Source organism: Triticum aestivum, chromosome 7D (assembly GCF_018294505.1).
Source record: "Triticum aestivum cultivar Chinese Spring chromosome 7D, IWGSC CS RefSeq v2.1, whole genome shotgun sequence".
Taxonomy (NCBI): domain Eukaryota; kingdom Viridiplantae; phylum Streptophyta; class Magnoliopsida; order Poales; family Poaceae; genus Triticum; species Triticum aestivum.
In genome coordinates this window covers 76,851,525-76,869,744 of record NC_057814.1, presented here as the reverse complement: position 1 = coordinate 76,869,744, position 18,220 = coordinate 76,851,525, and the positions used below count along the sequence as shown (strand labels likewise).

Here is an 18,220-nt window from a genome sequence, read left to right as displayed (position 1 = left end):
AATCCGTTGAGGCGACACCATATGAACTGTGGTTTGGCAACAAACCCAAGTTTTCGTTTCTTAAAGTTTGGTCCTACGATGCTTATGTGAAAAAGCTTCAACCTGATAAGCTCGAACCCAAATCGGAGAAATGTGTCTTCATAGGATACCCAAAGGAGACTGTTGGGTACACCTTCTATCACAGATCCGAAGGCAAGATATTTGTTGCTAAGAATGGCTCCTTTCTAGAGAAGGAGTTTCTCTCGAAAGAAGTTGGTGGGAGGAAAGTAAAACTTGATGAGGTAACTGTACCTTCTCCCTTATTGGAAAGTAGTTCATCACAGAAATCAGTTCCAGTGATTCCTACACCAATTAGTGAGGAAGCTAATGATAATGATCATGAAACTTCTGATCAAGTTACTACCGAACCTCGTAGGTCAACCAGAGCAAGATCCGCACCAGAGTAGTACGGTAATCCTTTTCTGGAGGTCATGTTACTTGACCATGACGAACCTACGAACTATGAGGAAGAGATGATGAGCCCAGATTCCGTGAAATGCCTTGAGGACATGAAATCTGAGATGGGGTCCATGTATGAGAACAAAGTGTGGACTTTGGTTGACTTGCCCGGTGATCAGAAAGCCATAGAGAATAAATGGATCTTCAAGAAGAAGACTGGCGCCGACGGTAATGTTACTGTCTACAAAGCTCGAATTTTTGCGAAAGGTTTTCGACAAGTTCAAGGAGTTGACTACGATGAGACCTTCTCACCCGTAGCGATGCTTAAGTCCGTCTGAATCATGTGAGCAATTGCCGCATTTTATGATTATGAAATTTGGCAAATAAATGTCAAAACTGCATTTCTTAATGGATATCTTAAAGAAGAGTTGTATATGATGCAACCAGAAGGTTTTTTCGATCCAAAAGGTGCTAACAAAGTGTGCAAGATCCAGCGATCCATTTATGGACTGGTGCAAGCATCTCGGAGTTGGAATATACGCTTTGATAGTGTGATCAAAGCATATGGGTTTATACAGAGTTTTGGAGAAGCCTGTGCTACCTCTTGAGCACTGCATTGGTTTTCCCTTGAAGAGGAAAGGGTGATGCAGCAAAGTAGCATAAGTATTTCCCTCAGTTTTTGAGAACCAAGGTATCAATCCAGTAGGAGATCACGCTCAAGTCCCATGCACCTACACAAACAAATAAGAACCTCGCAACCAACGCAATAAAGGGGTTGTCAAGCCCTTCTCGGTCACTTACGAGAGTGAGATCTGATAGATATGATAAGATAATATTTTTGGTATTTTTATGATAAAGAGAAATAAAGATGCAAAGTAAAATAAACGGCAAATGAAATAACTAAGTATTGGAAGAATAATATGATGGAAGATAGACCCGGGTGCCATAGGTTTCACTAGTGGCTTCTCTCAAGAGCATAAGTATTACGGTGGGTAAACAAATTACTGACGAGCAATTGATAGAATTGAGCATAGTTATGAGAATATCTAGGTATGATCATGTATATAGGCATCACATCCGAGACAAGTAGACCGAAACGATTCTGCATCTACTACTATTACTCCACACATCGACCGCTATCCAGCATGCATCTAGAGTATTAAGTTCATAAGAACAGAGTAATGCTTTAAGGAAGATGACATGATGTAGAGGGATAAACTCATGCAATATGATATAAACCCCATCTTTTTATCCTCGATGGCAACAATACAATACGTATCTGTTCCCTTTCTGTCCATGGAGTTGATGTAGAGGCCCTCCGTGATCAATGCCCCCTCTGGCGGAGCTCCGGAAAAGGCCCCGAGATGGGATCTCTCGAGTACAGAAGGTTGCGGCGGTGGAACTAGATTTTCGTGGTGCTCCTAGATGTTTGGGGGGTACGTGGATATATATAGGAGGAAGAAGTATGTCGGTGGAGCAACGGAGGGCCTACGAGGGTGGAGGGCGCGCCCAGGGGGCTAGGCGCCCCCCTACCTCGTGCCTTCCTCCCTTGTTTCTTGACGGCCACTCCAAGTCTCCTAGATCACGTTTGTTGAGAAAATCGTGTTCCCGAAGGTTTCATTCCGTTTGGACTCCGTTTGATACTCCATTTCTTCGAAACCCTAAAACAGGCAAAAAAACAGCAATTTGGGCTGGGCCTCCGATTAGTAGGTTAGTCCCAAAAATGATATAAAAGTGTAAAATAAAGCCCATTAACATCCAAAATAGATAATATAATAGCATGGAGCAATCAAAAATTATAGATACGTTGGAGACGTATCAGCCTGTATTTACAAGAAAGTGAGTGGGAGCTCAATAGCATTTCTGATATTATATGCGGATGACATATTGTTGATCGGAAATGATACTGAATTTCTGAATAGCATAAAAGGATACTTGAATAAGAATTTTTCAATGAAAGACCTCGGTGAAGCTGCTTATATATTGGGCATCAAGATCTATAGAGATAGATCAAGACGCTTAATTGGACTTTCACAAAGCACATACCTTGATAAAGTTTTGAAGAAATTCAAAATGGATCAAGCAAAGAAAGAGTTCTTGCCTGTGTTACAAGGTGTGAAGTTGAGTCAGACTCAATGCCCGACCACTGCAGAAGATAGAGAGAAAATGAAAGTCATTCCCTATGCCTCAGCCATAGGTTCTATCATATATGCAATGCTGTGTACCAGACCTAATGTGTGCCTTGCTATTAGTTTAGCAGGGAGGTACCAAAGTAATCCAGGAGTGGATCACTGGACAGCGGTCAAGAACATTCTGAAATACCTGAAAAGGACTAAGTGTTGGGGATCGCAGCAGAATTTTAAAATTTTCCTACGCTCACCAAGATCCATCTATGGAGTATACTAGCAACGAGGGGAAAGGAGTGCATCTACATACCCTTGTAGATCGCTAGCGGAAGCGTTCCAATGAACGTGGTTGATGGAGTCGTACTCGCCGTGATCCAAATCACCGATGACCGAGTGCCGAACGGACGGCACCGTTATCTTGCTGCCCTCCCTCGCCCCTTTATATAGCCCCCCTGGGAGGGGGGCGCCGGCCAAGACCCATCTAGATGGGGGGGGCGGTGGCCAAGGGGGGAGACTTGCCCCCCAAGGCAAGTGGGGCGCCCCCCCACCCTAGGGTTTCCAACCCTAGGCGCAGGGGGAGGCCCATGGGGGGCGCCCCAGCCCACTAAGGGCTGGTTCCCTTCCCACTTCAGCCCATGGGGCCCTCCGGGATAGGTGGCCCCACTCGGTGGACCCCCGGGACCCTTCCGGTGGTCCCGGTACAATACCGATAACCCCCGAAACTTTCCCGGTGGCCGAAACTTGACTTCCTATATATAATTCTTCACCTCCGGACCATTCCGGAACTCCTCGTGACGTCCGGGATCTCATCCGGGACTCCGAACAACTTTCGGGTTTCCGCATACTCATATCTCTACAACCCTAGCATCGCTGAACCTTAAGTGTGTAGACCCTACGGGTTCGGGAGACATGCAGACATGACCGAGACGCCTCTCCGGTCAATAACCAACAGCGGGATCTGGATACCCATGTTGGCTCCCACATGTTCCACGATGATCTCATCAGATGAACCACGATGTCGAGGATTCAATCAATCCCGTATACAATTCCCTTTGTCAATCGGTATGTTACTTGCCCGAGATTCGATCGTCGGTATCCCAATACCTTGTTCAATCTTGTTACCGGCAAGTCTCTTTACTCGTACCGTAATGCATGATCCCGTGACTAACGCCTTAGTCACATTGAGCTCATTTTGATGATGCATTACCGAGTGGGCCCAGAGATACCTCTCCGTCATACGGAGTGACAAATCCCAGTCTCGATCCGTGCCAACCCAACAGACACTTTCGGAGATACCCGTAGTATACCTTTATAGTCACCCAGTTACGTTGTGACGTTTGGCACACCCAAAGTACTCCTACGGTATCCGGGAGTTGCACGATCTCATGGTCTAAGGAAAATATACTTGACATTGGAAAAGCTCTAGCAAACAAACTACACGATCTTTGAGCTATGCTTAGGATTGGGTCTTGTCTATCACATCATTCTCCTAATGATGTGATCCCGTTATCAACGACATCCAATGTCCATAGTCAGGAAACCATGACTATCGGTTGATCAACGAGCTAGTCAACTAGAGGCTTACTAGGGACACGTTGTGGTCTATGTATTCACACATGTATTACGATTTCCGGATAATACAATTATAGCATGAACAATAGACAATTATCATGAACAAAGAAATATAATAATAACCATTTATTATTGCCTCTAGGGCATATTTCCAACACTAAGGATGTGTTTCTCATTTATGGAGGTGACAAAGAGCTCGTCGTAAACGGTTACATCGATGCAAGCTTTGACACTGATCCGGATGACTCTAAGTCACAAACCGGATACATATTTTTATTGAATGGTGGAGCTGTCAGTTGGTGCAGTTCTAGGCAGAGCGTCGTGGCGCAATCTACGTGTGAAGCGGAATACATAGTTGCTTCGGAAGCAGCAAATGAAGGAATCTGGATGAAGGAGTTCATATCTGATCTAGTAGTAATACCTAGTGCATCAGGTCCAATGAAAATCTTTTGTGACAATACTGGTGTAATTGCCTTGGCAAAGGAATCCAGATTTCACAAGAGAACCAAGCACATCAAGAGACGCTTCAATTCCATCCGCGATCAAGTCAAGGAGGGGGACATAGATATTTGCAAGATACATAGGGATCTGAATGTTGCAGACCCGTTGACTAAGCCTCTCTCGCGAGCAACATATGATCAGCACCTAGACTCCATGGGTGTTACAATCATTACTGTGTAATCTAGATTATTGACTCTAGTGCAAGTGGGAGACTGAAGGAAATATGCCCTAGAGGCAATAATAAATTTGTTATTTATATTTCCTTATATCATGATAAATGTTTATTATTCATGCTAGAATGTTATTAACCGGAAACTTAGTACATGTGTGAATACATAGACAAACAGAGTGTTCCTAGTATGCCTCTACTTGACTAGCTCGTTAATCAAAGATGGTTAAGTTTCCTAGCCATGGACATGTGTTGCCATTTGATGAACGGGATCACATCATTAGAGAATGATGTGATGGACTAGACCCATCCGTTAGCTTAGCACTTTGATCATTTAGTTTATTGCTATTGCTTTCTTCATGACTTATGCATGTTCCTATGACTATGAGATTATGAAACTCCCGAATACCGGAGGAACACCTTGTGTGCTATCAAACGTCACACCATAACTGGGTGATTATAAAGATGCTCTACAGCTGTCTCCGATGGTGTTTGTTGAGTTGGCACAGATCGAGATTAGGATTTGTCACTGCGTGTATCGGAGAGGTATCTCTGGGCCTCTCGGTAATGCACAACACTATGAGCCTTGCAAGCAATGTGACTAATGAGTTAGTCACGGGATGATGCATTACTGAACGAGTAAAGAGACTTACCGGTGACGAGATTGAACTAGGTATAATGATACCGACGATCGAATCTCGGGTAAGTAACATACCGATGACAAAAGGAACAAAGTATGTTGTTATGCGGTTTGACCGATAAAGATCTTCGTAGAATATGTAGGAACCAATATGAGCATCCAGGTTCCGCAATTGGTTATTGACCGGAGATGAGTCTCGGTCATGTCTACATAGTTCTTGAACCCGTAGGGTCCGCACGCTTAACGTTCGATAACGATATGTATTATGAGTTATGTGATTTGATGTACCGAAGATTGTTTGGAGTCCCGGATGAGATCACGGACATGAAGAGGAGTCTCGAAATGGTCGAGACATAAAGATTGATATATTGGAAGGTTATGTGGACACCGGAAAGGTTTCGGATAGGTTCGGACATTTTCCGGAGTACCGGGGGGTTACTGGGACCCCCCAGAGGGTTAATGGGCCTTCATGGGCCCTAGTGGAAGAGAGGAGGCAGCGGCCAGGTGGAGGCGCGCGCCCCCCAAGCTCAATCCGAATTGGGTTAGGGTTTGGGGGGGCTTTCCTTCTCTCCCTCTTCCTCTTCCTTCTTCTCCTACTTGGACTAGGAAAGGGGGGAAACCTACTCCTACTAGGATTAGGAATCCCCCCTTGGGCGCGCCCCTTGAGGCCGGCCCTCCTCCTCCCCCCTCCTTTATATACGGGGGAGGAGGGCACCCCATAGACACACGAGTTGATCTTTAGCCGCGTGTGGTGCCCCCTCCACTGTTTTCCACCTCGGTCTTATTGTCGTAGTGCTTAGGCGAAGCCCTGCGTCGGTAAATTCATCATCACCGTCAACACGCCATCGTGCTGACGAAACTCACCCTCGGCCTCATCTGGATCAAGAGTATGAGGGACGTCACCGAGCTGAACGTGTGCAGATCGCGGAGGTGTCGTGCGTTTGGTACTTGATCGGTTGGATCATGAAAACGTTCGACTACATCAACCGCATTACTTAACGCTTTCGCTTTCGGTCTACGTGGGTACGTAGACACACTCTCCCCTCTCGTTGCTATGCATCTCCTAGATAGATCTTGCATGATCGTAGGAATTTTTTTTGAAATACTGCGTTCCCCAACAGCCACCACCTATTCCATGCGCGTGTGGACGAACTGCTTTTCGCCCACACGACACTCGTACGTTTTTGGATGGTAACTACAGTTACGCGTGCGTGGCAACTAGGTAAACACACATGGAAACTATGATTCATTGCTAGACGGTAACTGCAGTTGCGCGTATGTGGCAAACAGATAAACACACATGTCAACCGTGATTAACTATACATGACAACTATGGTTGGACCACACGTGGCAACTAGGTAAACACACATGGCAACTACTGTTTGACCATATGTGGCAAGTAGTTAATCACACACGGCAGCTATGGTTTTGATAACACACGGCAACTACCATAATTAGACATCACAACTATAGTTAACCAAAACAGATAGAGTTGTCATGCTTTTACAACTACATTTGCCATCCCGGATAACTACATCTGCCATCCTGGATGGCAACTAAATCGTCATCCCGCGGGTTCCTAACATAGCTGCGCCAGGACGTGTGGGCATTTTTGCTTCGTGCCACACGCGCGGGTGGAGATCAGTAGTACTTGTTGGCCGTGTGGCACGAAGTAGCTGCGCCCACGCGTGTGGGCAATTCTGATGTTCACCCACACAGCCCGTGTGGGCTGCCTCCTGCTCACGCCACACACGGTGTGTGGGCGGATGTTTAGTATGCCACACGTGTGCGCGTTATCGGCGTCCATTTCTTTTAGGAGAATTCATGGACAAATTTAATATAGTCACCTGTCTTAAGGATGTCTTAGTTATAGTATAGTCTGACACATAACATAGCTTTGAATTTTCAAGGATGTTTTGTGATAGGTTCCTTCATAGGCCAGCAAATATATACTTGGAAAACCGTTGTGTTCCGGATTCCAAGCGTTTATTCTTACATTTCAAATATAATTGATTATTATGGCTATGACATTTGTACTTAAGGGCCCCGAGTTTTAATTTCGCCCCGGCCCCCCAAAAACTCAGGACCGGCACTGCTGACGGCCGGCCGGCGAACATGACCGCTCCCAGATGTCGGCTGCTACTAGGGCAACCGACCGACACGTTTGAACCGAATCAAACCAAATCGACTGAGCCGTAACTCTCAGAGCATCTTCTAATTTACATCTCCAAAAAGTGCTTTTTGCATCTTCAAAAAAGGACCAACTCTAACAAATGATGCAGAACATAGATGTAAAAGTGTAACTCCAATAGGTGATGCAAAATGGAGATGTAAAAACTAGTGGGCGGTGGCCGAATCGGGGTGGCGCGATATGATTCGGGGTGGTGGCGGAGGAGCGTCGGGGGTGGCGAATCGGTGCGGCAACGACGCGAATCGAGGTGGTGAAGCAGCGGCGGCAGCGCGAATCTGGGGCGGCGGAGCAGCAACGTTTCGAGGCGGAGAGAAGAGGAACGGCGTAGGGGCGGCGGCGGAGGTGGTGGAGGGCCTCTTTGACTGGAGGAGGAAGCCACGGCATGGCGGCGGTAGCCAATCGCCCGCCGCAGCCGCGTCCGGCTACAAAATTTTGGCCGATCGATGGTTCACCGCCGGGTTGCGCCCCCGTGCCATCTCCAATGTGTGGCTTGGCGGCCCGCTGCTTCTTCGCAGGCAGCTTCGGTGCGACGGCGGCCGGCTGAGGTGGGGCAAATCCGGGGCGGCGGCATGGAGACAGAGGCCAAATTGGCGACCATGGTCACGCTGACGGCGGCTGCGGCGAGGTGTCAGACCAGATATGGGCGGGCGCGCGCGGCGGGGTCATTGGCGTCGGCCATGGTGGTGGCCGACGGTCGGGCGGGCGGGCGGGCGGCGGTCGCGGAAGCCAAATGAAAGCAGTTGGGCGGTTGGCGTGCGATCGCCGTTTTTACATCTTCTGTAGGTGGAGATACAAATTTGCACCGCGAGATGTTGCACTTTACAACTTTGAGAGAAGGAGAAGTACAAAAAATTTGCATTTATATTATCTGTTGGAGAGGGTTTTTTGACATTGAAGATGTAAAATTTGTTAGTTTTGATTATTTTTATATCTATATCATCTATCCGAGATGCTCCTACTAAGTTGCCCGTCCCAAACCAGAACCACCCACCTTCTGCCGCCGGCGACCAGCTGCAGTGGAGCAGCTCATCTGCGCGTGCCTCCCATCTCCGTCCATCAATCAGGCCCCTCCGCGCGCCTTCCCGACCGTCGGGGATGCCGCGCCCGCCTCCCTGGCGCGAGGTCCAGCTCGCCGGCCTGCTCATCATCATCGCAGCGCAGCCGAGGCTCTCAACCACCAGGTCTCTGGCGCGTATCCTGAAAGAGTGCTGGCGACGTTCGCATTTCAAATTTGGGTGTATATATTTTCCAAATTTTTTGTCGAGTCACCAATTTGGCCCCGCTCCTTTTGATATATACATATTTTATATTAAAATTTTATACTTACTATACTATTGTGTTAAAGGGTATTTTTTTTCTTGATAGAAAGGAGTATATTTTTACATTGCTTATTTGGCATAATTAACAATATTATTTAATTATTTATTATACAATTGTAATGTATATTGTTGAAAAATATGTAAGTGTTGCATTGAATATAATTTTTGTTTTGTAATTTTTTTTATTTTCTTGATACTTGTGTAATTTATGTAGTTTATGCATATGTATGTTAGATATCTCTAAAGTATATAGTTTCACAAATATTGTAATAGTGGTTAGATTATATGATTATGAAAACATATCTTTAGAAAATTCTAGAGTCCAGTATACTTGTTTTTGGAGCATCCATGTACAAATTTGACAATATTTTTAATAAACCATATGTAAGGGATACACAATGTACAAATTTAACAAAATATTTTTTAAACCATATGCACTGCAGGCAGACATGCAGCGACGACGCTTCCTATTTAGCGCTGCAGGTGCCCGTTACAGGTCATTTTGGCAAACGGGCGCCTGCACCGCACGCCCTCTGCCGTGAGATGGGCCGGCCCATTTAGCGTTTTGCTTCTTCTTTTTATAAAGTGCGAAAAATGGGGCACTGCCCGAATCAAACCTTAGACCTACATCTTCACAGCGCACCGTGCTTACCACTACGGCCATCGCTAGCTCTTGCATGATTACTTCTTGCGTATGTCTTATTCTTTCTCCAGTTTGAATTTTCTTTTTCTGTTTCTTTTTCCATTTTATTTATTTTTCTTAAATGCGTGATTCTAAAACGACGAACTTTTCCTTGAAAATCAACGAACATTTTTAAAAAATCCATTAATTGTTTTCAAATTTTGTGAAAAAATTTAAACTTTGATGAACTCATTTTTCAAATTCGATGAGCCTTTTCAAATTCAATGATTTTTTTTCAAATCCATGATCTTTTTTCAATTTTGATTAACTTTTTTCAAAATCGATGAACTTTTTGTTTGAAAATTGATTAACTTTTTTTCAATTTTGTGAACTTTTCTTGAAAATTGATGAACTCTTTTTGAAATATATGAACTCTTTTTGAAATATATGAACTCTTTTTGAAATCTATGAACCTTTTCAAAATCGATGAAATTTTATTGAAAATAGATAAACTTTTTTCAAAACTTATGAACTTTTTTAAAAGTTGAATATATCTTTTTGAAAAATGATTATTTTTTTTAAAATTGATGGACTTTTTCCAAGTTTGTGAACTTTTTTGAAATCATTTATTTTTTCTAATTCATGAAAATTCTTTCAATTCTTGGTTTGTTTGAGATCTGCGAACTTTCAATTTTTCTTCACATTTTTTTTCAAAAATCACGTTTTTCTAATTTCTATATGCAGTAAATAGAGTGGCTATACTTATTTCTTAAAGAGTTTGTGCCCTAAGGAATCACAAAATCATGTTTGGTCTTGTGGTTGGGCAACATGCACAGTTGTTCTGTGGTATAGATTTTTCTTTTTTTAAAGTACGTCTAGGTATGCCATAGCTTTATAGAAGGCAGAAATGTAGCGAACCAACCTGTGGTTGAATGGTTAGAGGGACAGTGGTATCCCCAGCCGACCAGGGTTTGAATCCTGGTACTCGCATTATTACTGGATTTATTTCAGGATTCCGACGATGCGCTTTCAGTGGGAGGAGACGTTCCCGTCGACGACGAGGCGCCTACGGTAACTTTGTAAATTTCAAGATGACATGCCGGCTCAGTATCTCGAAGGTGCTCATAAGGGTGAGTGTATGCACGCATGTATGAGCGCTTGCGTCTGTACTGATGCTCAAAAAAATAGAAGGCAGAAATGTAATGTTCACGATGATGGTCTTGGTGAGTAGTTTTTAGATGAACCGTGCAATGCATGCATCAATGGGGTAATTTGCTCTTACTAGTTTGCAAATTTGCTCAAATAGGTAAGAATTATTTTGCAGTATCGCAGTATCACTGATTTAATTTTTAAAGAATGAAGTAATATTTGTCCTTATCATTCATATGGATTTAGTATCTATCTTAATTTCTTGGATACTTTTATATAGAATAATGACCTTAGCAATAGTCAGTCCTTGAACTACTATGTATTTTAGATACAAATTTATTTTAGGACAATTCAAGGACAAATTTAATATAGTCACCTGTCTTAAGATGCCTTCTGATAGATTTGTTCGTAGTTATAGTATAGTCTGACACTAAACATAGCTTTCCATTTTCAAGGATGTTTTGCATTTGCAAGGATGTTTTGTGATAGATTTCTTCATAGGCCATCAAATATATACTTGCAAAACCGATGTGATCCGGATTCCAAGCGTTTATTGTTACATTTCAAATATAAATGATTATTATGGCTATGACATTTGCACTTAAGGGCCCCGAGTTTTAATTTCGCCCGGGCCCCCAAAAGCTCAGGACCGGCCCTGCTGGAGCCCGGCCGGCGAATGTGACCGCTCCCAGACGTCGGCTGCTACTAGGGCAACCGACTGACATGTTTGAACCGAATTGGACCAAATCGGCCGAGCCGTAACTCTTAGAGCATCTCCAATAGAAGATGCAAATTTAGAGATGTAAAACTTTACATATCTAAAAAGTGCTTTTTGCATCTCCAAAAAAGGGCCAACTCCAACAGATGATGTAAAACGAAGATGAAAAGTGCAACTCCAATAGCTGATGCAAAATGGAGATGTAAAAACTAGCGAGCGGCCCGAATCGGGGAGGCGGTAATGGGGACTGCAACGGCGCGGCGCGATTCGGGGCAGGGGATTTGAGGCAGCGGCTTCGGGGCGGAGGAGGAGGAGTGTCCAAGGGGCAGCGGGGGTGGCGAATCGGTGCAGTGGCGGCGCGAATCGGGGACGGCGGAGTAGCGGCGATTCAAGGTGGAGAGAGGAAAAGGAACGGCGTAGGGGAGGCGACGGAGGTGGAGGAGGGCCTCTTTGGCCGAAGGAGGAAGCCACGGTGATGAGGACATCAATACCATTGTTACACCCACAGCCCCTGTTGCTATACATACTAGACCAATTACTAGAGCTCGCGCACGCCAGTTAAATTACCAGGTACTTTCGTTTCTTGGTAATGATTCTAATATTCATGAGAATATGATGCTGCCTAAATTGGATACATTTGTTTTTCTTACAAATGAAGGGCCTGGCATGGATAAGAGGGATGAACACTGGAGCAAGACCAAGCATGGAGATGATGGCATGCGCAAGGGGAATAAAAACGGAGTTACAAGTGATGATTTTAGGACTTTGAAGCCACCATAAGGAGTGCATGAAGCCTTGGATGAAATATACAAGATGCCACTTCATAAATTTCGTCCAGAGGCTATTCTAGGTGATGCGTCACCTTATTATTGGGCCAGGCCCATGTATTTTCGAAATACTTAAGTATAGCCTGTTTTTAGAGTCCGTATGTGTGGGGAAACAAGAGTTAGGGTTGCCTTCGGACCCCTCCTCCAAGGGCCACGAAATTCCCCCCTCTTCCTCCATATATACAGCCCTTAGGGCGTCGTTTAGACTTTGGGGGTTTTGTTTAGATTAAAGTTCGCCATAGCTGCAACTTCGCGTACTTCGTTTGTGCTCAACGACCAGACAAAGGCGTCACAGAACCGCACCTTGATCAATAAAGCTTTCCTCTTATATTCGCAATATCCAGATTGCAATCTTAGTTTCTTGCTTGTTCTTCGTTTGCCTGCAGGAAACAGACCTTCGTGGTCAGGTTGATCGTGCTCCGGTGTGGTCAATAACCTCTCGGAGTTGGTTTAGCGATTGCTAAGGCGTGACGTCTTCGCACGTTCGTAGTCGGATCGTCAAAGTCGACTTCCTCCAAAACGATAGCCACCATCTCATCAAAAGACGGGACACCTTTGCCTCTATCACACGGCCGCCATCGAGAGCCAATCGCCCGCCGCAGCCGCGTCCGACTTCAAAATTTTGGCCGGCCAAGGTTGGTTCGCCGCCGGGTTACGCCCCCGTGCCATCTCCACCGTGTGGCTTGCCGGCCCGCTGCTTCTTCGCATGCAGCTCCGGCGCGACGGCGACCGACCGAGGTGAGGCAAATCCGGGGCGGCGGCATGGAGGTGGAGGCCAAATTGGAGACCATGGTCGCGCTGACGGTGGCTGCGGCGAGGTGTGTCAAACCAGAGGCGGGCAGGCGGCGCGGCAGGGTCATCAGCGTCGGCCATGGCGGCGGCCGGCCGTTGGGCGGACGGGCGGTGGTCGCGCGGAGGCCAAATGATGATAGTTCAGTGGTTGGCCCGCGATCGCCGTTTTTACATCTCCTGTAGATGGAGATGTAAATTTGCACCGCAAGGTATTGTTTTTTTTATATTTACATCATTTGTTGGAGAAGGGTTTTTAGCATCAAGGTGCAAAAGTTAATTATTTTTGCATCTATAACATCTACTATTGGAGATGCTCGTGCTGGTTGCCCCTGTCAATCCCAAACCAGAACCACCCACCTTCCGCCGCCGGCGACCAGCTACAGTGGAGCAGCTCATCTGCGCCACCCTCCCATCTCCGTCCATTAATCAGGCCCCTCCGCGCACCTTCCCGGCCGTCGAGGATGCCGCGCCTGCCTCCCTGGCGCGAGGTCCAGCTCGTCGACCTGCTCATCGTCATCGCAGCACAGTCGGGGCTCTCAACCACCAGGTCTCCGGCGCGTATCCTCAAAGGGTGCTGGCTCATCTCCGTCTCTTCGCTGCTATGCCAGCGACGTCCACGACCCCCTCCCCGCTCATACCCACCCCTCCAGCAGTCCAGCTCCAATGGCAGCATGCCCGCCATCTGCTCGATGAAACGTCTGTGCCCAACCGACCAGCATCTATGCCAAATCTACTGGAGGGTACGTACTTCCTTAGATCCCATCTTTCCATTCCTCAATTGGCAATCATGTGGCACCAAGTGTGTCATCTCTTTTTTCCTGAATTGAGTGTGTTCTAGGCAGCGAATGCACGCGAGCCCAAGCAAAGCATGATGCTCACACAACTGTCAAAATTCTGAGTTCGCACGTGTGTTTTGCAGCTCACAAAGACATCAACATATATGATGCCAACCTTCCTGAGAAGCTTTCCTGATGTTGAGTCGCTGTGTATCACGGTACTTTCTAGCATTGCATTTTACTACTGTTGCTTGTTGTCACCAAATGATTCATCACTTGCTGAGATGGTCACTGAGTTGAACAATTTGCAGCCTGCAGAATTTGATCAGGCTCAACCTCAAGTTCTACGAAGATCAGGCTGTTCCCAAAGTAAATGTGTTGTTGTGCATCAGGGCGATCCCATTTGGTGAGTTCCAGGGAGGGGGAGCAATACGAGCTTTCCTTCCATTGCAACCTCGTCAGGAGTTCACGTGTTCTAAATTATGCAGCCGTTCGGATGGCCAATTCTAGGTTCACTTCAAGGTCCATGGATCAGATGCTATCCACTGTGGAGAATACGAGTAATGAAAATTGTGCCAGTGAGTGTAAGGTGGCTGTCTATGAGAGTACTGGCCCTGAGGGAGGTAGACGCTGGACCTTTTAGCGAGGAGCAAAGTTTTCTGATGATAACCCTTTTGTACCAGTTGAAATCCTCTAATGTAGATGGTTCGTATCGTTTTCCAGTATCTGCATACTTTAGAATTTTTTTTGCATATGTTATCTGAACATTGGGTAGTTCTCAGATTCTACTAGAATGATTAGCTTGAATAGCCGAGGTAACTAGTAGTACAATTTGACCATCTGGCGGCATGTTCTATTGCTTGTTAGTTGCCTGTTGCATGTCATCATGATTGATCATGAGTCATGATCATCTACCAGTGTATTTGTGTATTTCACTTCGTGGTCTTCCCATCTTCTTCGATTATGAAATGTGAAGCTTATAACTTTGCAAAAAGATGTTTCATGCAGTGGATGCACTAGATTTTCTTGCATGCTTGCATGTTTGCTTTGAAGTACCACACGGTCGATAGATAATACCACAAGTGGACAGGCTGCTAGCAATCTCTGTTCTTTCTTCTAGCATGATACATCCACCTCCATTTGGTATGACATGCTATTGTGATGTAGAACTGCTGCTGCTGGAATCTGAATGTACACCACTATGCATGTTGCAGGCAATGAACTCTTGTACAGCAGAAAATATCTGGAAGAAGCAACTCACTAATACCGAAGCTCTGAAAAGAATCCAAATAAACCCATAGTAAGGATTTTGGTTTACAGTGATTATGCCTTGTATAACATCTGAACGCAAATTTTATGAGCAGTTTTTTTATCCGTTATTAATCGGTCACAACTCTTTTATGAGTTGTCATACTTTATCTAATACATTGGTTAAATTTGTTTCTCCATTCAAGCTCGATGGATCTCTGATTACTAAAATTTCTGTCACATAATAACATATATCATCTATGATCTGTCTTATTTGTTTTACATCGTTAGCTGCAAGGTATGCTCCCGGGGCACCATTTTATCTGGCACCCTGATTACTGTAATATTTTAGATGATAATACTACTTTTATGATTGGCCATCCAGGTTTTTAGAAACAGACCTCAAGGTCACATCTTTCTCGGAGCTCTGCCTGAAGGTCTGGATGATGCGGGAAAATGTGTTGAGCTGGATCCTACTTATCCGGTGGGTTATGCATGTCGAAGGTTCAAGCCCTGATGCAGATTTATGAAAGTGCTATGGCAATATACATAGAGGGTTTGAAGTGTGATCCAAATAGTACCATTGTAATTGATGGCTTTAAGAGGTAGCATCCCAGTATTCTGTTTGCCTTCTTGAAGTTATAATGAACTAACATTTGTTTTCATTGGGCTAGATGTGTGACATGCATTGAGAGGTCTAAAGGCGGTGATGTTTGGCCTGAGGATTTAGAAGACATTTTGGTTAGTCTAGTTTATTTCTATGCAACAAGGCTTCCATAATTATTTGTTTCTGTTTAATTTATCCACATAAATTTCTTGCATGCGTGGTTTATTGTGACTCTGGTAATCCTTGTGCAGCAGGGAACAAAGAAACTGTACCTTGACTGGCAATGAAAACCTTCTAATTAGTAGTTAAACTTTACCCCTTCAAAACAATCTGATTGAGTTCTAATATCCTCAGTGACTAATTATTTGCTCTCAATGATCCTAACAGAGAGATTGACATTCGGACATTGATTTGTGTAAAGAAGTTTCTTATGAGCCCTCGAGGCGGATTGAATCTGAACGAGTGGTAAGTTCATATCATGATGTCCTAAAGAATTATCGTGATAAGCATTTATTTTTGAAAAAGCTATCTTATCTAGACCGAAGGGTCGCACAATAGCCTTTTGGATATGCATGCACTCTCTAGATTAAACCTCCTTCCAACTTATCTAGACTAGGTACTATTGATGTTAAATGAAACCATATTAATCAAGCCGTCAATCACCGATAAATATGAATGAAAGGATGTGATTTTTGCAGGCCAAGGTATCAGAGGCAAACAAGGTCCAACGACAGGAAGAAACTAAGGAACATGTTTCCAAGATAGTACAACAAGAGTTGCAACAAGTTAAAGCATGACAAGATGAGGTCGCTGATGAGCTACAGAAAGCTAATAAGCATAATGAGCATGTTCGACATCAACTCTTGGAGTGCAAGAAGGGTCATAGTGAGGAACTTTAGAGAGCCAATGAGCATAGTTTGAATCTTCAACAGCAGCTCTCGGAATCCAAAGAGCAGTATAATGAGCTTAAGTCCAAGCATGACGACTTACTAAGGAACGAGATACTACACTCAAAGAGGTAGAAAAGTTATGCCGGAGAAGAAGTTCGGCGATGCCCTGCCAGTTTTCATTATCTGAACTGAAGTGAGCAACAGAAAATTCCATACTTCATTTAAGTGCAGAGAATGCCTGTTTATCTCTGTGGTGTCCTTCGGAAGATGAAAGTTGTAATAAAGGTCCCAATCTCTAGTTAAATCATGAATCAGTCTCATGGGCATGAACCGGATTAAATTTGTCTCCTATTTCCCCTCCGACTTAATCGCCATGCCAGGATAGCGTACGAAGGATCCGCTAGAATCAGGATTACTAAACTAGAAAATGCCAATCTACAGTTTTTAGCCAGTAACTATAATTAAGGAAATGGACACGTCAAGCAAGATAGATCTAAAAATGGAAATCTCACCAGTGAACTTACGAAATCTAACAAGAACAATCAGTTTGTTATTTTGACTAGATCGACCTAAGAACTGATCCAATAAAAATTAAGTTAATGTTTGGTCAAGTTTAAAGCTATAACAGCCCCAATCATTTCTACCCCATAAACTCCCTCCCATGAAAATATAGTGGGAAATAAAAAGTGATCGATGGAGGAACCATACAAGGTGGAGGAGCAGGAAAAGGTAGGTTTAAATTTAAAAGGTTTAAGTAGTAAAATAAGAAAACAGAAACAGAAAAGCAAAAAAAATAAGGGAAACAGAAGCGATCACCTCTCCTTGCGGCATTTGTGAAGCGCGGAGTACAAGGGAGCAGCTCCTTGCGTGCAACGTCCAACCACTTGCCATTCTGCCAAGCCAAGAGTGGTAACCCCCATGGCGTCCCCCATAACTAGTGATTTCAGAAAACCTATCTCCACTACTGCAGGATGCTGCTAACGCGATACTACGATCAAAGACCCTTCGAGAAACTGTGTGTGATGCAGTAATCACAAAGAGTGTTGTATGAAAACCGTCAAAAAAGGAGCAAAACGTTTGCGATGGAGGATGCATCAAACACGGTTCAGATTTTAGTTGCGTATGCGATTCAGGCCACACGGTTAACCCGTTCGAACTGTTTGCGATAAGGCAGAACAACAGAAACGGAAAGCCATATCAATGTGTGTGCGATATACGGCATACAGTTCGCTCCGATGAACCGTTTGCTATTAGGGAGTGCAACATAAATGGTTAGCCACATCAAGGTGTGTGTGATATAGGGCATACGGTTCACTCAGACGAACTATTTTCGATTAGCGAACGCAACAGAAACGGTTCAACTTAACAAGATGTGTGTCATACATGGCAAACAGCCGACTCGGATGAACTGTTTGCGATGAGAATTTACAACACAGACGGTTAATACAGTTAGTTCGTGTGCGATTCTGTGTGTACAAAAAACTTTGAAAAATGCAAACTAGTTGCTTGCGGTGGCTAGGAGTATCGCACACGATGCGTCTGCGAGTACTCGTGTGCGATGATTAGTAAGTTACACATGCGTCTGTGAGTACACGGCCGCAAGGGTGCTATGCTGATCATGGAGTCCGAGAAGAC

General features: G+C 44.6%; 1 protein-coding gene across 3 annotated transcripts; it reads left to right on the top strand.

Moving 5' to 3' along the window:
• The first annotated feature begins 13,377 nt into the window (after nt 1–13,377).
• On the top strand, nt 13,378–16,936 carry LOC123166329 (uncharacterized). 3 transcript variants are annotated; one of them, XR_006483440.1, is made up of 9 exons: nt 13,378–13,804; nt 13,984–14,058; nt 14,152–14,246; nt 14,329–14,545; nt 15,055–15,140; nt 15,474–15,693; nt 15,763–15,829; nt 16,083–16,160; nt 16,394–16,936. XR_006483440.1 is itself a non-coding variant. In XM_044584113.1 (4 exons), exons 1-4 carry the CDS (start codon nt 13,526–13,528, stop codon nt 14,481–14,483), a joined length of 582 nt encoding a protein of 193 aa, XP_044440048.1. In that variant the 5' UTR covers nt 13,378–13,525; the 3' UTR covers nt 14,484–15,048. The 3 variants fall into 3 exon arrangements, 1 of the variants encoding a protein (XP_044440048.1); XR_006483439.1 differs by having other exon boundaries at nt 14,152–14,545; XM_044584113.1 differs by lacking the exons at nt 15,055–15,140; nt 15,474–15,693; nt 15,763–15,829; nt 16,083–16,160; nt 16,394–16,936 and having other exon boundaries at nt 14,351–15,048.
• The last annotated feature ends 1,284 nt before the right edge of the window (nt 16,937–18,220 follow it).

Excerpts from the sequence above, each read along its gene's own strand:
- LOC123166329 (XM_044584113.1), top strand. The coding sequence starts at position 13,526 with ATGCCGCGCCTGCCTCCCTGGCGCGAGGTCCAGCTCGTCGACCTGCTC. Across the intron at positions 14,059-14,151 it reads TTGAGTCGCTGTGTATCACG|CCTGCAGAATTTGATCAGGC; the intron begins GTACTTTCTAGC and ends AACAATTTGCAG. Across the intron at positions 14,247-14,350 it reads CATCAGGGCGATCCCATTTG|GTTCACTTCAAGGTCCATGG; the intron begins GTGAGTTCCAGG and ends GGCCAATTCTAG.